Source organism: Panthera onca, chromosome B3, assembly GCF_046562875.1.
Source record: "Panthera onca isolate mPanOnc1 chromosome B3, mPanOnc1 haplotype 2, whole genome shotgun sequence".
Lineage (NCBI taxonomy): Eukaryota > Metazoa > Chordata > Mammalia > Carnivora > Felidae > Panthera > Panthera onca.
In genome coordinates this window covers 134,941,468-134,962,119 of record NC_138344.1, presented here as the reverse complement: position 1 = coordinate 134,962,119, position 20,652 = coordinate 134,941,468, and the positions used below count along the sequence as shown (strand labels likewise).

The following is a 20,652-nucleotide window of genomic DNA, read 5'->3' as shown; positions in this document are numbered from 1 at the left end:
ATCCCCTTTCTGTCTCCCCGGGACACAGAGCAGGGCACAGCAGCGGTGAGCAGGAAGGGGTGCCTCCCCAAGTTCCCCAGGCTCCGGTGGACCTTTACAGACACCCCACGAGTCCTTCCCCTCACCAGGGGCCAAACCAAGTGTTTCATCATTTCCTGGAAACCAGCCCTGGCTGCAAACTTTCCCATTTCTGTCAAGGAGCCCACGGCTCCCTGCCCCCCGTCCCAGGGTGCAAGGCCTGGGAGTCCCCTTCTTCCTCTGGGGTTCTCTGTTCCCTGTGGCCAGGCAGGTCAGAGCCCCAGACGAATCTTCCTTCTAAGTGCTCCCTGCACTCACATTTTGCTTTTTCCAGCCCTACTTCCCTATGCCTGCCCTCCCAGCAGGGTCTCTGTCCTTTGATCCATTCTGTCCACTAACCCATCTCCTGCGAGTATAGCTCTGATCATGCTATTTCTCTTCTCAAGAACCATCAATGGCTCCCCCCTGCTTAGAGAATCAGGTCTGGATCTCTTATCCTGACATTCAAGGCCTTCCACAATTAGGCCCATAAACACCTGTCCAGTATGATTACTTTCTTCCAGCCACACTGTCTAGTTGATGGCCTGAGAACAAGTCACCTGCATTCTGGCCCCTTGGTATTTGCCACAGTCACCTATCGGGCATGGCTTGTCCTTACCTTCCCCCTCCCACACAGCACCAACATTTGTGGGCCATTCTAAAAGCAAAGCATATTTTATAAATATTATACCAATGGATTCCTAAAACAACTCTGTGAGGTGGGTTAGATCCATTGTGCCCACTTTATAGATGAGGAAAGTGAGCCCCAGTGAAGTTAAGCTACTTGCCTAAGGTTGCATGGCCAGGATGTGGCGAACCAGGACTTGAATCCAACTTTTTCTTACCCACAATCCCAGGTACCTGGTACTTCAACATTCTTCCTTCAAGTTCCACCTCCTCCACGAAGCCCTCCTAGACTGCCCCCAGCCACCACCGCTTACTCTATATTCCAACTTCCAGCTCAGAACGACATGCTGCCTTCATCACCTTCTCACACAAATTCCTCCGTGCTGAATCACGGGCCATTCCCCGAACTCCATTCCTCGTGCCTTTGCACACCCATTTCCCTCTGCCGGGGACACCTTCCCTAGCTCTCCCGAACAAACTTCTCCTTCTTTGCCCTCTCCTGCATCCTCAGGCACAGGTGAGCACTTCCAGCTCCCAAACACCGCGACTTCAGAGCCTGCCCTTTTCCTTGGACTATGAGCTCCTCGAGGGCCAGGACGGAGGCTGGGTGAGCTTGGGCAAGCCTCTTAACCTTTCTGAGCCTCTGCCCCATCACTGCCTTTCCAGTCCCCAGCACAGGGCTTGGGATGTTGGACACTGACAACGGACTGAATGGAGCCACATGTGTGCTCCCACTGGCCTCCGCTCTGTCCTGTCCAGGGCTGGGGCCATGGTCAAGGATACTAGGATCCTCTGTGGGTCTTAGACAGCGGTGAGCTGGGAAATGGCCAACAACGGCCTCTCCGAAGGGAAAAATAAGCTCCGATTTGCAGGGTTTGCCAATTGCTGTGGTATAAATATTTCCACAGCGGCCCATTTCAAGCTACCGACATGAACGTGGAACGGGAGAGAGGCACATGATTAGCTCTCATGGCATGACCAGCTGACTCAGGACACCAGCGGCCCTGGATTCATCAAGCCCAATCTCACTGTGAGGAGGCCGAGGTTCAGAGACCAGAGAAATTTGCTCGAAGCCCCACAGCCGGTTAGTGATGGATCTATGACTAGAATCTGGGTCTCTCTTCGCTGATGTAGGTGGGAAAGGCCCACACAGACTCTCTGACTTGATAGCTACTTGCAGACAAACATAAGCCGCAAGCATTGTTTAAATGCTCCAGCTCTCTGATATTCCAGGGCTAGGTAGGGCTGCGGTCTCCTTCCCGTGAAGCCAGGAGCCCAAGGCATGAGCTCAGCCTGTGCACAGGGGGCCTCAGCCAGCAGCACTGGGATACGGAGGCACAGCTCCAAAGTAATTCTCCGTGATCAGAACATTTGGCTTGCACGGGTCAGAGACCACGTCCATCAGGCTGCACCTCCCAGAGCCCTGCTGGGCCACAGCCTGCAGTGCCTGGTGATTTCTGCTTTCTTTTCGTGCCAAAGTCACATCCGTTTCCCATCAGTAGGTATGGGGAGTGGGGGGCGGTGGGCAATCACACTTTAAAGGGCTGGCTCAGTGCCTCGTGCATATTTCATCGGCGGGCAGGTTTTCGAGGAGAGTTCTGATAAAAAGGCGCTGAATGCGCTCGCCTCGTGCAGACCGTGTGAGTACTGCATCAGGAAGCCCCCAACTCTGTCCCTTCACTGTGTGATCTGGGGCCGCTCACTCTGAGCCTCAGTCTTCTCATGTGAAAACGGGCTGATGACAAAACTCACTCAGACTTCAGACTGGGGGTGCCTGGGTGGCTCAGTCGGTTGGGCGTCCGACTTCAGCTCAGGTCATGATCTCACAGCTCGTAGTTCAAGCCCCGTGTCATGCTCTGTGCTGACAGCGCGGAGCCTGGAGCCTGCTCTCTGCTCCTCCTGGAGCCTTCTCTCTGCCCCGCCTCTGTTCCTACTCACACTCTGTGTCTCTTGCTCTCTCTCAAAAATAAATAAACATTAAAAAAAAAATTAATTCAGATTGTCACGCCAGGTTGCTGTGAACCTCAAGTGAGTGGCTGGGTTAAAAATTAGGTTTTAGATCATTTGTCAATGATCTAAATGAGCAGTTGGCCTATCTTTCTGTAAAGGGCCAGGTAGTAGTTATTTTTAGTTTCGAGGGCTATGTGGTCTCTATCCCAACTACTGGATTCAGCAGTTGTAACAAACGCAGCCATAGACACTGTAAATGAATGGGTGTGGCTGTTTCTATGAGTTTATTTACAAAATCAAGTAGGGGGCCAGAGTTGGCCTGCAGGCCATAGTTTGCAGACTCCTGATCTAGATAGAGGAAGGGTGTATCATCTTACTATAACTGTCCCTCCAAATTTCTTGACCGGGCTCTTACTGAAAGTGGTGGCTGATGCAATAGTCCTGGGGCAGACAAGGTACAGGACTGTGATGTGCTTTGACTCTTACTTTCCGCCATGATTCCCACTTAAAGTCACTTCCTTCCTCCAGGAAGTATTAACTGAAGACCCCCACTTCCCACAAACTAGGTTAATGCCCTTATGATGGGTTTCCCCTGCCCTGTCCCTAAAGAATGGGAAAACGGATACTGTGCATTAACTCAGAGAGGCCTCCCCTGACCACCCAACGCAGAGCGGCAAACACCTCTGACATTCCCCAGACCCTTCTCCGTGTTTGGTTCAGCCTGCCGGCACGTTTCAGCATCTAATGACATAGTTTATGCTTCTGGTTCCTTATTTATTACCTGCCTCGCCTCATAGAATGAAAGCTTTGTGAAGGCAAGGGTTTCATCGTGCTCACTGTTCATATCCAGCATTTCCACTGTGCCTGACCTGCACTAGGTTCTTTTTTTTTTAATGTTTATTTACTTTTGAGAGACAGAGAGAGAGAGAGAGACAGAGACAGAGTGTGAGCGGGGGAGGGGCAGAGAGAGAGGAAGACACAGAATCAGAAGCACGTTCCAGGCTCTGAGCTGTCAGCACAGAGCCCGATGCAGGGCTCAAACCCATGAACCTCGAGATCATGACCTGAGCCAAAGTCGGACGCTTAACTGACTGAGCCACCCAGATGCCCCACGCACTAGGTTCTTAATAAATATATCTGCTAAATGAATGAATGGATACCATTTGTCACACGGTATGACTGTCGCTTCCGTTATCCCACTTGAATCGTGACCATCTTAAAAACAGGGACTGGGTTTTCCTGTTAACATCCACATTGTCATTTCTTGTTAGTCCCACTGTTGAATGAATGAACTTATTTGATAAACACACGGGATGGTAGGAAGTAGAGAACAGCACCTATAACAGGAGGTTTTCAGTTTACTTTTATAGTGGAAGACTTTCATTTTTTTAATGTTTATTTTTGAGACGGGGGGGGGAGCACGTGTGTGCTGGGGAGGGGCAGAGAGAGGGGGAGAGAGAATCCCAAGCAGGCTCCCGACTGTCAGCACAGAGGCTGGCTCAGGCCTGGAACCCACCGAACCGTGAGATCACGACCTGAGCCAAAATCAAGAGTCTGACGCTTAACTGACTGAGCCACCCAGGCGCCCAGGGAAGCCTTTCATTAAGGGGTATTTTAGGCAGAACTTGGCTTCTCTGGTTGATTCACAGTGGGGGCTGGCCTGCTCTTCTCTCCCTCCACTGTCCCCTGCAAGTGGCCCTCAGCTATGTCTGTGGCCTCTGGGGAGCTCTTGGCTGCCAGTTTGAAAACCACTGGTCTAGTCTGAACTACTCCCAGCTGCACAGCTGAAAGAGCAGGAGCCCAGGGAGGAGGGAAGAGGGGTGGAGGGTTCCCCGCAGTCTGTGGCTGACGTGGGATGAGAAGCCAGCCCTCCGCCCACTGAGCCTCCCTCCAAAGCTGCCCCGTTGGGTCATGTGGGCTTTCTGCAAATGCCACTTAAGCCTCAGTTCTGCTTTGAGCCACACCGCATCCCCGAGGAAATTACTCCAGCTCACCAGCTTCCTCTTCGGAGAGCTCAGCCCGCGAGCCAGTCCAGTCACACAGGCCACGGGCTCGGAGCCCTGCAGCCCAAAGTCCCAGCCTGGCTGGAAAAGGCGCGAGGCCTCCTCTGACTCGGGCCTGACTTCTCTGAGGTCCTCGCTGACCCCAGGACACCCCAGAGAGGGAGGACAGCGCGCGGTTGGGCGCGGGACCTGGCTCCACTCGCCTGCTCGGGGATGACGCTGAGTGTGCTGCCCAGCCTCGCTGAGCCTCAGTTTCCTCGGCTCTAAAGTGGGGGCAACAATAGTGTCTACACCTCAAAAAGTGGTTCTGAGGATTCGGTGGCAAGACAGGTGGGCAGTGATGAACACGGTGCCCGTGGGGCTACCGGCATGTGAGAAATGCCAGCCAGGAGGGCAACGTGTCTTCTAATGCTCAGAGCACGACATCTTAGAGGGCCCGGGCGCCATTTCTGTTGTGCGGTGGGGGGCGTAAAAGCAAGGTTGTGCTTTGCTTCCAGGCCTGGCCCTTGTGTTCTCTCTCTGTCACCTGGATGTCAGTGCCCAGGAGGATTCAGACAGTCTCCCTCGGCCTGGATCCCTGAATGACTCCATGCAGCAGAGCCCCGCCCCCGCCCCACCCCCCCCCCTTCTCCATCCGCTTGGACTTACATGAGTGAGAAATGCACTTTTATTGGGTAAGAGATTGCGGGGATTAGCAACATAGCTATAATACATAGCAATATATATATAATATATAGCAATATGTTAGCAAATATAGCAGCAAGTATTTTCCTTAACTAATGACCTATTTATCTACCTATCTATATCTCTTTCAAGAAGACCAAAAAGAAATCCAACAAGATACTCATCATCTTTTTTCAACAACAAACATTATTAGTGACTTCTGTATCAGAAATCGGAGGAGACTTTTTTTTTTAACATAGATTTAAAAAAAACCCAAGAGCCTGACCTCCCTCTGTGTCCCCCTGACCCCTGGTCAATGGCACAGGCTCCCCGGGGTCTGCCCTCGCAGCCTCTGCCCCCACCTGAACCAGCCATAGATTCCCAGCTGGCTCTGCGATGCCTGCGAGTGGGGTGAATGGTGAGGGGCTAGAGGGGCTCCAGGACCCTCAGACCACCATCCCTTTGGCCCTTACATCCAAACACCTGGCTGCTGGATACCCCTCCCCCAGGGTCAGGGGCCAGGTTCCATCTCGTGCGGCGTGGCATCTGGGTGTTTACACGGACTACTGAAGGCACAGAAAAAAGGCAACCTCTTGGCCATCATTGCCCCCCTCCTGTTGCCTCCTCTCCATCAAAAGAAGGTTCTTTCTGTTCTTTTAGAAAGCGCCCCGCATACTACACACCACACTCCTCCCTCCTTCCTCCCTCTTGCATTTTGGGGCGGGGCTCTCAGGCTTGAATCTATTTCTCCTCAATGGCGGGGCCAACCCTGTTCTTCGACACTGAGAAGGTTCTTAGACTTTGAGAAGGTGGGAAGAGCTTGTTTGTGGAAGCAACAGGAGAAATGATTCTAGAAGTTCTGGCTGCTCTCCCCAAGCCTCATGAAGTCCATGAGCAACCCAGTCTGCTCCTTGCTGCAGGATGGATGGCCAAGCTTACCCAAAGCCATTTGTCTCCACGAACACCTGCTCTGCCTGACTCAGGCCCCTAAACTTGCTACCGTAGAGGAAACACGTGACTGGGATTCAGGAACCTTGGGATCTGTCCCTAGGCTGGCTGCTGCCTATAGTCACAAAAGCACAGGCTTTGGAGTGAGGAACTGTTGGCTTCAAATCCTGGTCCTTTTGTACCGTGGGCATAAAGAACAATACCCTTCTGGGAAAGACGGCCCGGCCAGTTAACTCAGACGTCTCCAAGTTCAGTCCTTCTCTTTGTGCTCCAGTGGGCCTTGCCAGCATCCAGGCCACAGGGACACCACAGGCTATTGCCAGTGTCATGTCAGAGGTAGGCAGGTGGGGCTTCTTCCCTGGAGATGAGGGGGGCTGGTGTGGGGGTGGGAGTGGGAGGGAAGGGCTGTTTTCGGCTTTGAGTGGGTCAGTGGTAGAGGTAGGCGGGACCCAAGCTGGAGTGTGCCTTTCCACAGGGTCACCGATAGCTCCCAGAGCTTCCATGCAGGGCTGCTGGTCTGCGGACCACACTTTCGAGCAGCAAGCCTCTGGAAGCATCTGGCAGGAGGGAGGTGTCAGCTGAGTGTCTGGGGATAGGGGGCCGGGTCCTAAGATCGCAGAATGTCGAAGTCAGAAGAGAATTTAAGAGTCAGTCGGGATCTGGCTGAAAGTGCATAACCTCAATCTAATCATGAGGAAACATCTGACAAACACAAAATGAGGAACTTTCATCAAAAAGAACCAACGGTGAGGGGGTGGGGTGGTGGGAGGGAAACCTGTATTCCTGCAAAACATCAATGTCATAAAAAAGCAAAGAAAGAAAGGCTGTGGAAATGTTGCAGGTTAAAGGAGGTAAGAGACACATGACAGCTAATTGTGATACCTGACTCCTGACCGGATCCCGAACGGGAGGAGGAAAAGCCAGCAAGGACCTTATTAGCTCCAGTGACAACCCGGAATACAGAGGGTGGCCGAGGTAAAAATATTGTATCAGCGTGAATTCACAAAGTGGACTTTACTGTGGTTATGCAAGGGAATGTCCCTGTTCTTAGAAAAGTATCTAGGGGTAAAGGGCCAAGATGTAAGTAACTTAAGCTCAGATGATTCAGGAAGAACATTATGTATGCACAGAGAGAGTGTTTAAGTGATAAAGCCAATGAAACAAGATGTTAACAATCCACAAAGGGTACGTGGATGTTCCTATTAAAAATCGTTTATTTTTGAGAGAGAGAGAGAGAGAGAGAGAGAGAGAGAGGGAGGGAGAGAGAGCCAGAGTGAGAGCAGGGGAGGGGCAGAGAGAGACGGGGACATAGAATTGGAAGCAGGCTCCAGGCTCTGAGCTGACAGCACAGAGCCTGATGTGGGGCTTGAATCCACAAACCGGGAGATCATGGCCTGAGCCAAATTGGGATGCTTAACTGACTGAACCACCCAGGCACCCCTGGATGTTCTTTTTTTTTTTTTTTTTTCTTTTTTTTTTCAACGTTTTTTATTTATTTTTGGGACAGAGAGACACAGAGCATGAACGGGGGAGGGGCAGAGAGAGAGGGAGACACAGAATCGGAAACAGGCTCCAGGCTCCGAGCCATCAGCCCAGAGCCCGACGCGGGGCTCGAACTCACGGACCGCGAGATTGTGACCTGGCTGAAGTCGGACGCTTAACCGACTGCGCCACCCAGGCGCCCCTGGATGTTCTTATTTTAATGTAGTATTTCTATTCTCAAGCTTTGTGAAGCCTGAACCCATTTCCAAATGGAAGTTTTAAAAGCTAGAATATTTAGCAGCAGAACTGGTTATTGCAAACAAAATCCCATGTGGGACTCCATGTATAAAACAGGGACAAACAAGGTCGTGGCCCAGCTTGTGTTGTGTCCCCTTGGTGGCCCCTGGGGTGCCTCCTGGAACCCAGCATGGAGACCACTGGGTGGTGGGGAGGCAGCAGCCATTCCCACATCCTAACATGTCAGACACTCACACAAGTATTTGGTTGCATCTGGTCCTCGAAACAGCCCTGAGAGGCATTCCCAGACCCATTTTATGAGTGAGAAAACCAAGGTTCTAGGAGATGATTAGTCCCTAGGAGATTAGTCCCTCCTGGATAGAAAATATCCAGATGCCTTCTAGGTGTTCTCCCCGCTCCTGCATGACAACCTGATTAGCAGGTCTTATCATCCTTGTTTCATATGCATGCAGAGGCCCCATGAGATTCACGTCCAAGGCTACAGCACTGAAGCTACAGTTCAAACCCAGGTCTATGAACGAGGCCAAAGCCTCCGCTCTTCTTGGCAGGAGCTGCTTCCTCCCAGGTGAAGAAGCCAGGGCTCGGAGCGGGGCAGCCCCAGCCTGCTAATGGCAGAGGTGAGATTGGAAGCCCGAGGGCTCACAGCCCAGTGCTCCCCCAGCAGCGGGAGGGGAACACACTGCTCCTTGACGAGAGACTCATTTGTTCCCAGCGGGGAAATCTTCCCACGGAGCCCTGGCCCTGGCCTGAATTTCTGGGCTCAGAGTTTCCCTGCCTGGGGCTGGCTTCTGAATCAGCAGAGAGAGAGTCCAGCCTCCCTCCCGCGAGGACAGGGAAACTCTGAGCGCCCTCGTTCCTCTCTGTTCGTTCATGTGCCTCGCCTGGGCACATCCTCTCCAGCGACTGCCTTTCTTTCCTTTCCTTCTCCCTCGACATTAGCTATTCCTTCCCCCATTCCCTGGTCTCTGGTAAGGTCTGAGTGGGTAAATTCACCATCAGCAAGAATCATGGTGTTTGAAGTCACTGGCAAGAGATAGGGCGTTTAAAACAACTGCAGGAAGCCCAAGGCTTCTGAGTAAACCAGGACTTACTGGGAATGGAACTGTCCCCTTCAGGCCCCAGACCGTCTCCCTGATAACGTCTCAGGGTCTGCAGAGTCCTTAGCTCTGATTTTACCCCGAGCCTCGGCACGGCCCTGGGAGAAATGATTCCCCAAATGAGGAGTTCAGACAGGGAAGGTAATTGCCCTGATTAAGTGACAGCCGCTGGGCTAGATGCAACTTTACAGACTTAATTACATCTCGTGATGGCCCCATAAGGTGGGTATGGCTGTGCCCGTCTAACACAGGGGTGAACTAAGGCTCCAAGCACCTATGTAGCCAGGATACAGTCACATAGTTGGGAAGGAAACCTGGATCTTTCCCGACCACATGCCTCTGAGGTCCCAGGCCAGCCTCTCTGTTCTCTCTCTGAGGCTGCTCACAGCAAAGGGTCCTGCGGGGCTCTGGCTCCTCTCTGGTTCGATCCGGTTGTACGGTTGCTCCCTGCCCACACTGGGCAGGACACCCCCGAGCTCCCCTCCCCAGCTGCTGCACATCTGGGGTAGCCTTGCTCTGGGAAGGACTGAGAAGGTCCTGGCCGGCCCCTTGCCGCCTGACAACAGGGTCTTAACCTTCCGTTCCACATTGCTGCTGTGAGCCACACCGGATACTTTCCCAGGGCCCCACACCCTCGGGACCAAGCATGTCGAACTCTGATTGAGAGCTCGGGGTTCTGAAGGCTGCTTGCTGCCCTCATCTTATCTCCTTGGGGATTTTTAAGGAGTTTACTTGGTTGTGGAGTTCACATGCTGGACTGCTCTCTGGGGTCCGGACTGCACGGGACGCTGGGTCTCAAAGTCTGACATCCGCCCCGCGATAAGAAAACCTCCACTTTGCCATACCGCCCCCACTACCAGGGCCTCTTTTCCAGTCACATTTCCAATGTTATGCTAAATGGTGAGGGCGCGGCTCTAACGGCTCTAACTGAACATGTATCTGCTTAGAGGGAACGATGTTCGTTCTAATGACAGCAATTGGACACAAGTCAATTTAACCCCAAAGAGTGACTCCAACCTGGAATGGTGGTCAGTACCAGGCCTATGAGGGAGCTTTCCTAGGGGAAGGGGACCTTGCACCATCCCTCAATTGCTTTTTGCTGGCCTATGGCCAAACGGGCCTGCTCTTCTCCAAGGTAGATGGAGAGAATCCCTCCCCTAAAATAGCCACCATTTGTTGGGTCTGTTAGGTCCTGCGCATTGAGGTTGACATTTTACATGTCATTTTATATGTTGCTTCTAATATTCATAAGTGACTGAGTATGGCTTTTGAACCATTAGGGGTCTGAGTTTCCCCTTCGTAAAACAGCTTCCTTGGGTGAAGAAACTGAGCTTTAAGGGGTGAAGTTAATTATTCGAGGTCACAAAGAGAGTAAGCGACAGATCAGAAATTTAAACCCACGTCTGTGTGACAACAAAGGTACAATCCTTTTGCTCTGCATTACCACGGCTGTCATGTACGGGCACACAGGTTGCTCACTGCACAAGGGCATCCAGCTGAAGAGGTGATCAGGGGATAAAATCCAGCCATCATTCTGTTCACCAAGGCATACACCATGGTGCAATAATGCCTGTTCTTGTCTGCTAGAGGAGTGCTGTGGTGCTACGGATTGTAAATGGTCCCAATATTCCCTTCCCTACATCTGTACCCCCTTGCAATGTTACTTTGCAGCTCTTCCTATCAAGCGAGTTTAGTCCTTTGCCCCTTGAATCTGAGCCAGTCTTGTGACTAAATAGGTCAGTGAAATGTCAGAGTGGTGTTGTGCCAGTCCAACCCAGGTCCTAAGAGGCCCTGCAGGCTTCAATTGCTCTCTTGGACCCCAGTGACAGTGATGGGTACAGGCCCAGATTCACCTGCTGGAGAAAGAGAAGCATGGCCCAGTAACCTGCATTCCAGACCAGTGAACAGCCACTCAGCCCCCCAACATATGAGCAAGGCCGCCCTAGCCCAGCCACCCTCCAAACAACCCCTCTGACCACAGACCCATGAGCCAGTCCAGACAAGCTCGGGCACGCCCGACCAGATCAGCATAACTGCCAAACCTCCTCGTGAGCAAAAAATAAATGCTAACTGCTTGAGGTGGCTGTTGTGGGTTGAACTGAGTCCCTCCAAAATTCGTACATTGGAGCCCTAACCCTCAGTATCTAGGAGTGTGACCTTATTTGGAAATAGGGCCGTTGCATATGTCATCAGTTAAGATGAGGTCATACCAGAGTAGGGAGGACCCCTAATCCAATGTGACTGATGCCCTTGCAAAATGGGGAAGTTTGGACACACACGCACGCACGCACACACAGGGAGAATGTCATGTGAAGACTGGAGCGTGTTGCCACAAGCCAAGAACTACCAGAAGCTACCAGAAGACAGGTCTGGAACACACTCTTCTCCAGAGCCTTCAGAGGCAGCATGACCCTGCCCACAGCTTGATCTTGAACTTCCAGCCTCCAGAACCGTGAGACCATCAATTGCTGCTGTTTCAGCCGCCTCGTGTGTGGCCCTTTGTGACGGCAGCCATAGGACACGAATATAGCACCTTCTCCTGATCAACACACACACTGAGCATGGTCTGTGTGCTGTCCTCTATCGTGGCAGCTAATCCTGGCCCCCTCCTGACCCCCAGGTAATGCTGGAGAGGTGCCCGGGGTTCCACTCCGCCCTGCCTCGTCCTGCCCCAACAGGGCTCTGAACCTGGAAAGGCCTCCCCGGCGCCTGCTAAGGGCTCCGGAGTCCTTGACGGGGAGGGGGTCAGAGACCGAACAATAGTGCTGTTCCTAGAGAGAGCCCCTAGCCCGGGCTCCTCTGCCTGCCCACCTACCTGGGTTGCCGAGGGCCATGGAGTCATAGATGAGCTTACAGGTCTTGAGCAGGATGGAGATCTTCTTCTCCGGTGAGTAGGCCTTGTACATGCTGGTGAATTTCTGCAGGATCTTCTCCATGATGGGCACCTCCGGCACACTGGTGGTCACGCCCAGGTCGGTGGTGGTGGTGGCCAGGATCACCAGCTGGTTCTCCCTGAGCTGCTGCAGCGAGCCGTCCTTGCTGTGGATCTCACGCAGACACGAGTTGATGGCTTCTTTCAACGGCTTTAAGACGCACTTGTACAAGGCAGACTCCACAATCGCTTCTGTCAGGGGGACAAGAGCGGGACGGTGAGGAACCCAGCAGCCGGGATCCTACCACCAGGCTTTAGTGTTCAACAGTGTGGTGTCCCCAACTCCTTGTCCCTGGAAGGACACACTCGATGCCCCAGCAGTTATGCCCTGCAGTTCTGACACATGGGACAGTGTAGTACCTTCAACAGAAAGCCACACTGCCAAGACACTGGCGCAGTGTCTGGGACTGAAACCTTATATCCTGATGCTTTTCATAGGGCGTGGTACTGATTAAACTCTCACAGGGTCGCCTACCAATGTACAATTTCAAAGGGCACTGTTTACATGGGAGTTGTGCAGTATACAACCTGTGCAGTTGTACGCGGAGGGCCTGGGTGCCCAGTAAACGTTTGGTAGAAATCTTCTTTTTTTTTTTTTTTTTTTTAAACGTTTATTTTTGAGAGAGAGAGACAGAGAGGAAGGGAGAGAAAGAATGGCAGTGGGAGAGGGGCAGAAAGAGAGGGAGACACAGAATCCGAAGCAGGCTCCAGGCTCTAAGCTGTCAGCACAGAGCCTGAAGCGGGGCTTGAACCCATGAACCTTGAGATCATGACCTGAGCCAAAGCTGGATGCTTAACCGACTGAGTCACCCAGGTGCCCCTGGTAGAATTATTTTTGATGTCTCTCTTTGAATTCTCAAATCCATTTGACTCTAGTTTCAAGAATACAGTATACCCAGAATCTAACTTCTTACCACTCCCATGGCTACCACCTCAACCTGGGCTATCTTTTGCTTGAGTTATGTGAGTAGCCTCTTGCCCTGGCCCCTTTTTATCCATTCTCGGCACAGCAACCAGCATAATCCTGTTAAGGCATGTTTGATCATGATATTCCCATGCTCAGAACTCTCCAATGGCTCCCATCTCATGCACAGTAGAAGCCAAAGTCTTCCCCGTGGCCTAGAAGTCTCCCCCGTGATCTGTTCTCACCCATCACCTTGCTAGGTCCCCTGTGCTTATGCTGCTCCAGCCCCCCCGGCCTCCCTGCTTTTCTGCCAACCTGCCAGGCTTGCTCCTGCCTCAGGGCCTTAGCACCTGCGACTTCCTTTGCCTGGAGAAGTCACTCCACAGCTATCTACATGACCTATTCGTTGTTCAAATGTCATCTTATGCAAGAGGCATCCCGATCAGCTAGTGGAATGGGATTTAGTCAGCTTTGCTCTCACAGCAACTCTGCAGCCTACACGTCATGACCACCCGCCTCTGCAGATGGACCAGCTCGGGCTCTGATGGTGTGGGTCACAGCCAGGTGGGGCTGAGCAGGGATCTGAACCCATGGCTACTTTTGCCACCGTGGCTGCTTCGGGTGACAGTAGGGAAACGTTCTTGGGAAGTCTTTTTAGCTCCACCCCATCCCCGGGGAGCGGGGAGGGTCTCAACTATTGCCTAGTAAGGGGAGGCCCCCAGGTCCTGTCTATCTAGGAACACACCTGAGCTGCCCTATCCCTGGGGGATAAGGGAGGGACCCACGCTCTCGTGGTTGAGTCCCAGGAGAGATCCAGATAACGCCTTCCTTCCATGCAGGCCTGGGCCTGGCCCATGTCTGGGTTTGGTGCTGGTCCTAGCTATCTGCCCTCCTCATCACACCTCCTTCTTCCCCTTTGCTTCTCCAGCCTGTGCGACAGGACGCGCGGCCGCCCCGGTCCACCTCAGCCCACTGTTGCCCGTCCTCCCAGGCCCGCATCATGACCCCACTGCCCCAGAGCAGAGCAGCTAGAGAAGCGGTGACCCGAAGGCAGGGACTTGGCGGTTAGCTTCCCCTGAAGCCTCTGGCTCCCGTGGGAGCTGGGCCGAGTCCTTTCTTCATCTACATCCACAAAACGAGAGAGGGCTGTGGCCCGTGCCCTCTGGGGGGCCGGCATCTCTGAGAGCCACCAGACCTGCGGAGACTGCTCTGGCCCTCCGCAGCCACGTTTGTTTGTACCTCTTTTGCCTCCCACTGCTCCTCGTGACTCGTCTCCCTAAGAAAATCAGGAGCACCTGGGCGGGCAGGGGGCGCGGGGAGGTCCCGCCGGCCTCGTATGCGGCTGGGGTTCTCCCACCGTCCACCTGGCCCAAGGGCAGAACTTGGAACGGCAGAGGGGTTCGTTCGCGGAAAGGGTGGATTGTTTGGAATCGGCCCTCCCTGCTGCCCGCGCCCGGCCCCCCCTGCCCGGGACTGACCTAGCTCCTCCTCGGAGTGCAGGGTGGGGTCCACCAGGGCCTTGAGCTCGGTGCTCTGCAACAGGTAGCTCTTGAGCTGGGTCATCATGGTGCGGATCTCCTGCAGCATCTCCGTGCTGGAGGTCTGGCGTGCCATCATCTCCAGGCTGTAAACTTTGTAGTCTTGCACCAGGTTTCCGAAGTACGAGGCCTTGTCCTGGGCCAGCTCCACCACCTTCTTGTACAGCTTGCGGTTGTTGGAGAGGAAGGCGTGGAAGACATTGGTGAAGCTCGCGAAGCTGAGGCGGTGGCGTGCCTTGCCCAGGACGGCCGAGGGCTTCTTCTTCCCGCCGGAGCTGCTGAAGTGTTCTAGCTCCTCCTCCGTGCTGCTGGTGGAGTAGGAGTCCTGGTCTGTGGCCGAGGCGGGCACTCCCAAACTGTCCGCGAGCGAGGCCAGGGAGCCCTTGAACTCTGGAGAGCTCTGGGGTCGGGCACCGGCCTGGGCGTGCGGGCTCTGAGTCCTGGCCTGGGCGTCGGGGCTTTGGCCTCCTCTGGACGGACCGGATGTGCGTTTCTCAGGGGCTTCCTCCTTCGTGGGAGGCTCCGTGCTCTCCGAGGGGCTCGCGAGGCCCAAGGCCAGCTGCTGGGAGATCCGTCTCCTCCTGGGGGGTGGGACTGGGGGTTGCCGGATCTTCCTCGGCGGCTCTGGCATGCTGCCCGGATCACTGGCCTTGGCCACCGCTTCCTGACCTTGCTCTTTGGTCCTCGGAGGCCGCTCCCCAGGACTGTCTGAAGTCCCCCGGGGAGGCAGGCTGAGTGTGGATGCCCTACAAAGACCCAGCTGGTCCCCCTCTGCTGCCATCCCCCTGTCCGCCTTCCCTGCACTCTGGTCCTCCAGGGAGACCTTCTCGGAGACGCGGCGTCTGGGAGGAGCCGCCGGGAGGTTCTTCTTCACGGGTGTCGGAGGGGCAGGGGTCTGCGGCAAGGGGCTAGGGGGCGGCCCTGGCTTCACCTCTTCCTCCCTGAGGGGGCCCAGGCCTGTGGGAGGGCGTGGAGATCTCTCGCAGGCTGCCATGGGTGGCTGGCTTGGAGGGTCTGGGGGGCCTGGGGCATGGGGTGCAGGGTGGGGGGCAGAGGCTGGGGGTGTGGGAGGAAGGGGCTCTGGAGGCGGGGGAGCAGCCACCGGGGGGGAAGCGGGCAAAGGACAGGCCGGAGCAGGAGCAGGAGCAGGGGCTGGAGGAGGCCGGAGGGGGCCGGAGGGATGGAGAGGGGGTGCCGGGGGAGGGGGTGCTGGGCGGCGAGGGGCCCACTTGGAGGTGGGAGGCAACGGGCGTGAGGGACAGCTCTCAGGGGGTGGCTGGTCGGCAGGCAGGGCACCGCCACCGCAGTCCTCGATGAAAATAGGATTCACAAACCACAGGCGGTCATTTCCTACGGACAGCTCGATTTCACATGAGCAGTTTTCATAATGGGTGCTGGACTTGAGGCTGGAGGCTGGCGGTGCTCCGGGGGCTGGGTCTCTCGGGGGCTCCGCTGGGCTCCCACCTCCTCGCCGGGGGTTCGGCGAGGAGTCCCAGAAGCCTGCAGAAACGAGAGAGGGAGAGGCTGGTCAGTCCCAAGGCCGGGCCCCCTACCTGCCCGATGGCGTCAGTGGGCGGGGTGGGGGGGGCAGGGCCGGTCACAGCATTTGCTTCACTGCTCCGATGGCTGTTTCCCCTCCTGGGCTGTTTTAAACCTCTCCCACCACTTCCTGCCTCGAGAGGGGAAGCCCGGCTTGATCCTCCCAGGCGCTGCTGGGGTGGGGCCGGGACACGGCGGTGGCAGGCAGGGCTCCAGTTCTGCCCCTTGGAGTGAGACAGCCCCCCACGGAGGGCACCGATGGATCAGGGTGCAGGCATGGGTGGGGGGACAGAAGGCAAGGAGGTCTGCAGCCGACCAGCTGGGTGCCCTGGGGCAGGTGACGTGACCTTACCAGGCCTCTGCCTGGTCACCTTTAGAACAGAGGTCCCCACAGGGAAGGGGCTTTGGGCCTGTCCCGGCCACCGTGGTTGGTTGTGCACGGGGAGAACGAAGCACACACCGTGGCCTGTGAACTCAGACCTGACCATCCAAATGGGGGACACCGGCCCACTGCAGAATGCTTCTGTCAATCTCCGTGTTAAAATAGGAAAATGGCCCACACCCTGCATTTGTGTATCTGTGTGTGTGTGTGTGTGTGTGTGTGTGTGGTGAAGGGGGTGAGTCAGAAAGCAGGGGATCCTCCACTGCTGGCTGGCTTCCAGCACATGCCTCTCTCCTGGCCCACCCCTCACGGACAGCCCACGGCCGTGACCACCAACGCAGGCCCGGCCCGATCCAGATGTGGTTGGTCCACGCCAGGCTTGCTCTGGGTGACGGGCTTGGAACGTCCCGGCTGAAAGGGCACGGGGGGTTGGCAAGCTCAGGAGTTCTTGGGTACCAAGCCCTGTGGAGAATCTGAGAGAAGCTTGGCGTCCTTCAAAAAAGGGCACAGGGGCACAATGTTTTGAGCACAATTTCAGATGGTCTGCAGACCACACTGGACTCACTCAAGCTGCTCCTCCTGGATAACAGCGGGGACTCTAGTCTGTTTATTTCTGAGAGAGAGAGAGAGACAAAGCGGACGAGGGGGAGAGAGAGGGGGACAGGATCCGAAGCAGCCTCTGTGCTGACAGCAGGGAGCCTGATGTGGGGCTCGAACTCACACACGGTGAGATCCTGACCTGAGCTGAAGTCGGATGCTCGACCGACTGAGCCACCCAGGCGCCCCCACTCTTTCCAAAAAAAAATTTTTTTCAGCCTGTTAATGTTAGACACTGATAGTGCACCGTCCCTTGTTAACGATGGGGCCAGGCCTCCAGCCTCCCGTCCTAGAGCTCTTACCTTCTGGGAGGGATTCATCGGTAAGAAAAGTACCAAAAATAACATCAAGAACAATAACAGGTGCAAACATGTCTTGGGTTCTGGCTGTGTGGGCCACTTGCTTTACACGGATCATCCCACTGATGCCTGACCACAGGCCTCCGGTGTGAGTCCTAATATTGTCCCCATATCACACGAAGATGAGAGACCCAGAGAGATTCAACAACTGCCCAAGGTCACAGGTTGGTGAGTGGAGGAACTGGGATTTGAACCGGGTCAGGCTAGCTCTGAAGCCTGTGTGCTCACCCCCCGTGGTATGTGCCTTCCTTCGTAGGAACTTGCGACACTTCCCGGGGTCAGAGTGATAGGGTGGTGTGCACCCCAGAACTGGCGATGTGGTAAGAACACAACAGCCTCTTGAGGGCGAAAGAAAGAGGCCACCACAAGATGGCTGGCAGGACGATGGGGCTGCCGGGACACGGACTGAAGGCGAGTGTGTGCATCAGGAAGGAGAGCGGGGCTCCCGGTTCAGCCCCGTCCCGGGCAGAGACCCCGTGTCGGGCATCCTGAGTGTCGCGGCCAGCTGTCTCCACGGTAACAAGGGCGACAGGCTTTCACGTGACCGTTCCCCATTTGCCAAGCCCTGCGTACATCACAGCCACTGCCTGAGGACATGGGGTGCCCGGGGTGGACGGGAGCCTCTGGGCTCTCTCACGTCCGGGGTGGGATGCTCCTCACGACCGTCTGGGCCCTGCACTTGGCTCTCTTGGGCAGCTACTGACCTCGCTGTGACTGATCCGCTCCCCCGGGGTGCTTCACACCAAGCACACAGATGTTCTGGCCCCGAGAGGCGAGCATCGGAAGCGCCGAGCCCTGACTACACAGGACCAGTAGAGAGTCGTCTCTTCTGGAAGAATTCCCAGCAAAGAGAAGCCAGTCTGGCTCAAGGGTGAACTGGCAGCCGCCCCACATGTGAGCTGAGGTCCCTGATGCCCACCACCAAGTTCTCTGAAGACCTTCCTTTGGGTGAAGACGGTAGTCATAGGCTAGATGGTGAACACAACTGTCACCGATGCCTGGACGTTCTCATCATTGGTGTCTTAGATCGTGGCCATAGCCTGCCCACAGCCCCATCCATTTTCCTCCTTGGGACACCATGCTGGGCTTGGTTGCTCTTTGTTCAGAATCACTGCCGACCCTTTACTTTTTTTTTAATGTTGGTTTATTTTGAGAGAGAGAGCGAGAGAGCGAGAGCGAGAGCGTGTGAATGGGCAGGGAGGGGAGGGGCAGAGAAAGAGGGAGAGAGAGAATCCCAAGCAGGCTCTGTGCTGTCAGTGCGGAGCCCAATGTGGGACTCCATCCCCCTAACCAGGAGATCATGACCTGAGCAGAAATCAAGAGTCAGACATTAACCGAGTTCTCTGAAGAACTCACTGCCAGCCCTTCAGGCTGGCATTCGAGGCCTATGGGACCTGGCACTGTGCATCTTTTCCAACTTCACCCACTCGCTTCTTCCTGAATGTGTCACGGGCTGCCCCACCTTAAGGTCTTGGCTAATGCTGTTCCCTCTGCTTGGAATTCTTTTCCTACCCTCTCCACCTGGCAAACTCATACTATCTGTCACGGCTCAGGTTGACAGCCTGCCTCCGCATAGCAAGGTGGGTCCATGATGCACAGAAGAAAAAAAAAAAAAAGGACACATTTTCCACCACTCAGATGTAGATTCTGGCAGGAACAGACATTGGGGTTCAGAACGAAGGGCCCCGGGCCTGGGTGACTAAGGACTGCTCCCCTGCCCCTAAGCTAGGCCTGGTGGCTACGCTCTGGCAGAGCAGAGGCCTCAGAGCCAAGGCCACTCTGGGGGTGGGGGGAAGCTGGGACCTGAGGATCTATATCTTAGGGTCTGGGGGCCTGTTAGGGAACCACAGCAGCAGCACAGGCCTCTATGCTGGAAAAAAAAAAAGGGAAGTAGGTAACTTTCTCTGTAGCCTGCAGAATGCCAAGGCCAGAGGAGAACCGGAACACTGTCGTGCAATGCCAGTGGTTGGCAAAGCTGGGGGCGCTTGTGCCCACTGGCATCCTGCCAAGCCCTGGCTCAGTGGCCGGAGATCCCCTGAGCACCCGTATCTTCACGGCCTCTGGGCTGCTGCAGACAGAGGCAGGTGCTTTGCCGGCCCTGTAGCATCCTACAGCTCGGCCGGGGACGCCTCTCACCAGGTGCCCACTCCTGAGATCCTCAGAGGGGCTGGGCCAGGCCAGGCCGGGTCCTGGGCTGTAGGCTCTGAGGGCAAAGATGATGAAGGTTTCACCCTTGGGCGGGTGGGGGGGCGGACTCGTGGCAGGGCAGAGAGGGGATGAGTAAATGCAGCAAAGCAGTCCAGATGTCATGGAAACAGCCTGAAAGTCCTCTGAGTTTAGCGAATCACTGTTTTTGTGGCATCCCCAAGATAGGCTGTTGGACAGTCATTCACACATGACTTTTCACTGAATTTTTAATAACTAGGAAATTTCACATTGTATAATGTAAAGGAAAAAGCAAATTGCATGCAAATTTGGGAGAGCTATAGAACATGTGCTTTCTCTGAACATATTTTAAAAATATTAAGCATAGTGGGTTCCTGGGTGGCTCAGTCGGTTAAGCATCAGACTTCAGCTCAGGTCATGATCTTGCAGTTCGTGAGTTTGAGCCCCGTGTCGGGCTCTGCACTGGCAGCTCGGAGCCTGCTTGGGATTCTCTCACTCCTCCACTCTCTCTCTCTGCCCCTCCCCAACTTGTGCTCTCTCTCTCTCTCTCTCAAAATAAATAAATACACTTTAAAAAATATATTAAGCATATACAGATTGCAAGCGTGTCTGAGAACCTCTACAAATCTGACCCCTGGTTGCCATTAAGTACTTGCTCTAGGTTCCCCTTGTGCTAAGAATCAACTGCATGCAGTTTCATCCCCATGTCAGCTTTGCGGCCCCAAGACAACCCCTCTGCAGCCTGGCTTCCTATTAAACGCCAGCCTTTCCAAGGCCAAACCTGGACTCTCTTACATCAGTTCGTGAGCAACAAGCACCCGCTCTGGGCCACCACGTGGTGCTGACCCTGCAAATAAATATCTCTGTCTTGGCAACATCACCCCTGCCTGAGCACCAGGGCTTTGCTGGGAATTGGATTTTTATCACATTCTACTCACTGTGTAAAAAGTGAGTAGAATGCCAAAAAAATTACATTGCAGACACTCGGTGACAGGAGGAAACACACAGCTTCACAACTTCTTCCAACTGCAAGGTCAGCGGGTGGCGTGAGGCTGGCACCAGATCCCGGCCCGGGGGAGGCAGGGGGTGTTGTCGGGGAGCAGGGACCCGCGGTTAGGGAGGAAGCCAGCGAGGCAGCTGCTGCTGCCCG

General features: G+C 54.8%; 1 protein-coding gene across 2 annotated transcripts in view; it reads right to left on the bottom strand.

Annotated features, from left to right (window-relative positions):
• RIN3 (Ras and Rab interactor 3) overlaps window positions 1-20,652 on the bottom strand; it is a 125,471-nt gene that overhangs the window by 13,928 nt on the left and 90,891 nt on the right. For both annotated transcript variants that reach the window (XM_060620597.3, XM_060620596.3), the window contains exons 6-7: window positions 14,400-15,959; window positions 11,901-12,209 (exon numbers count right to left, since the gene is read on the bottom strand). In XM_060620597.3, the coding sequence (XP_060476580.2) occupies window positions 11,901-12,209; window positions 14,400-15,959 (1,869 nt within the window). The remainder of the gene's footprint in view (window positions 1-11,900; window positions 12,210-14,399; window positions 15,960-20,652) is intronic.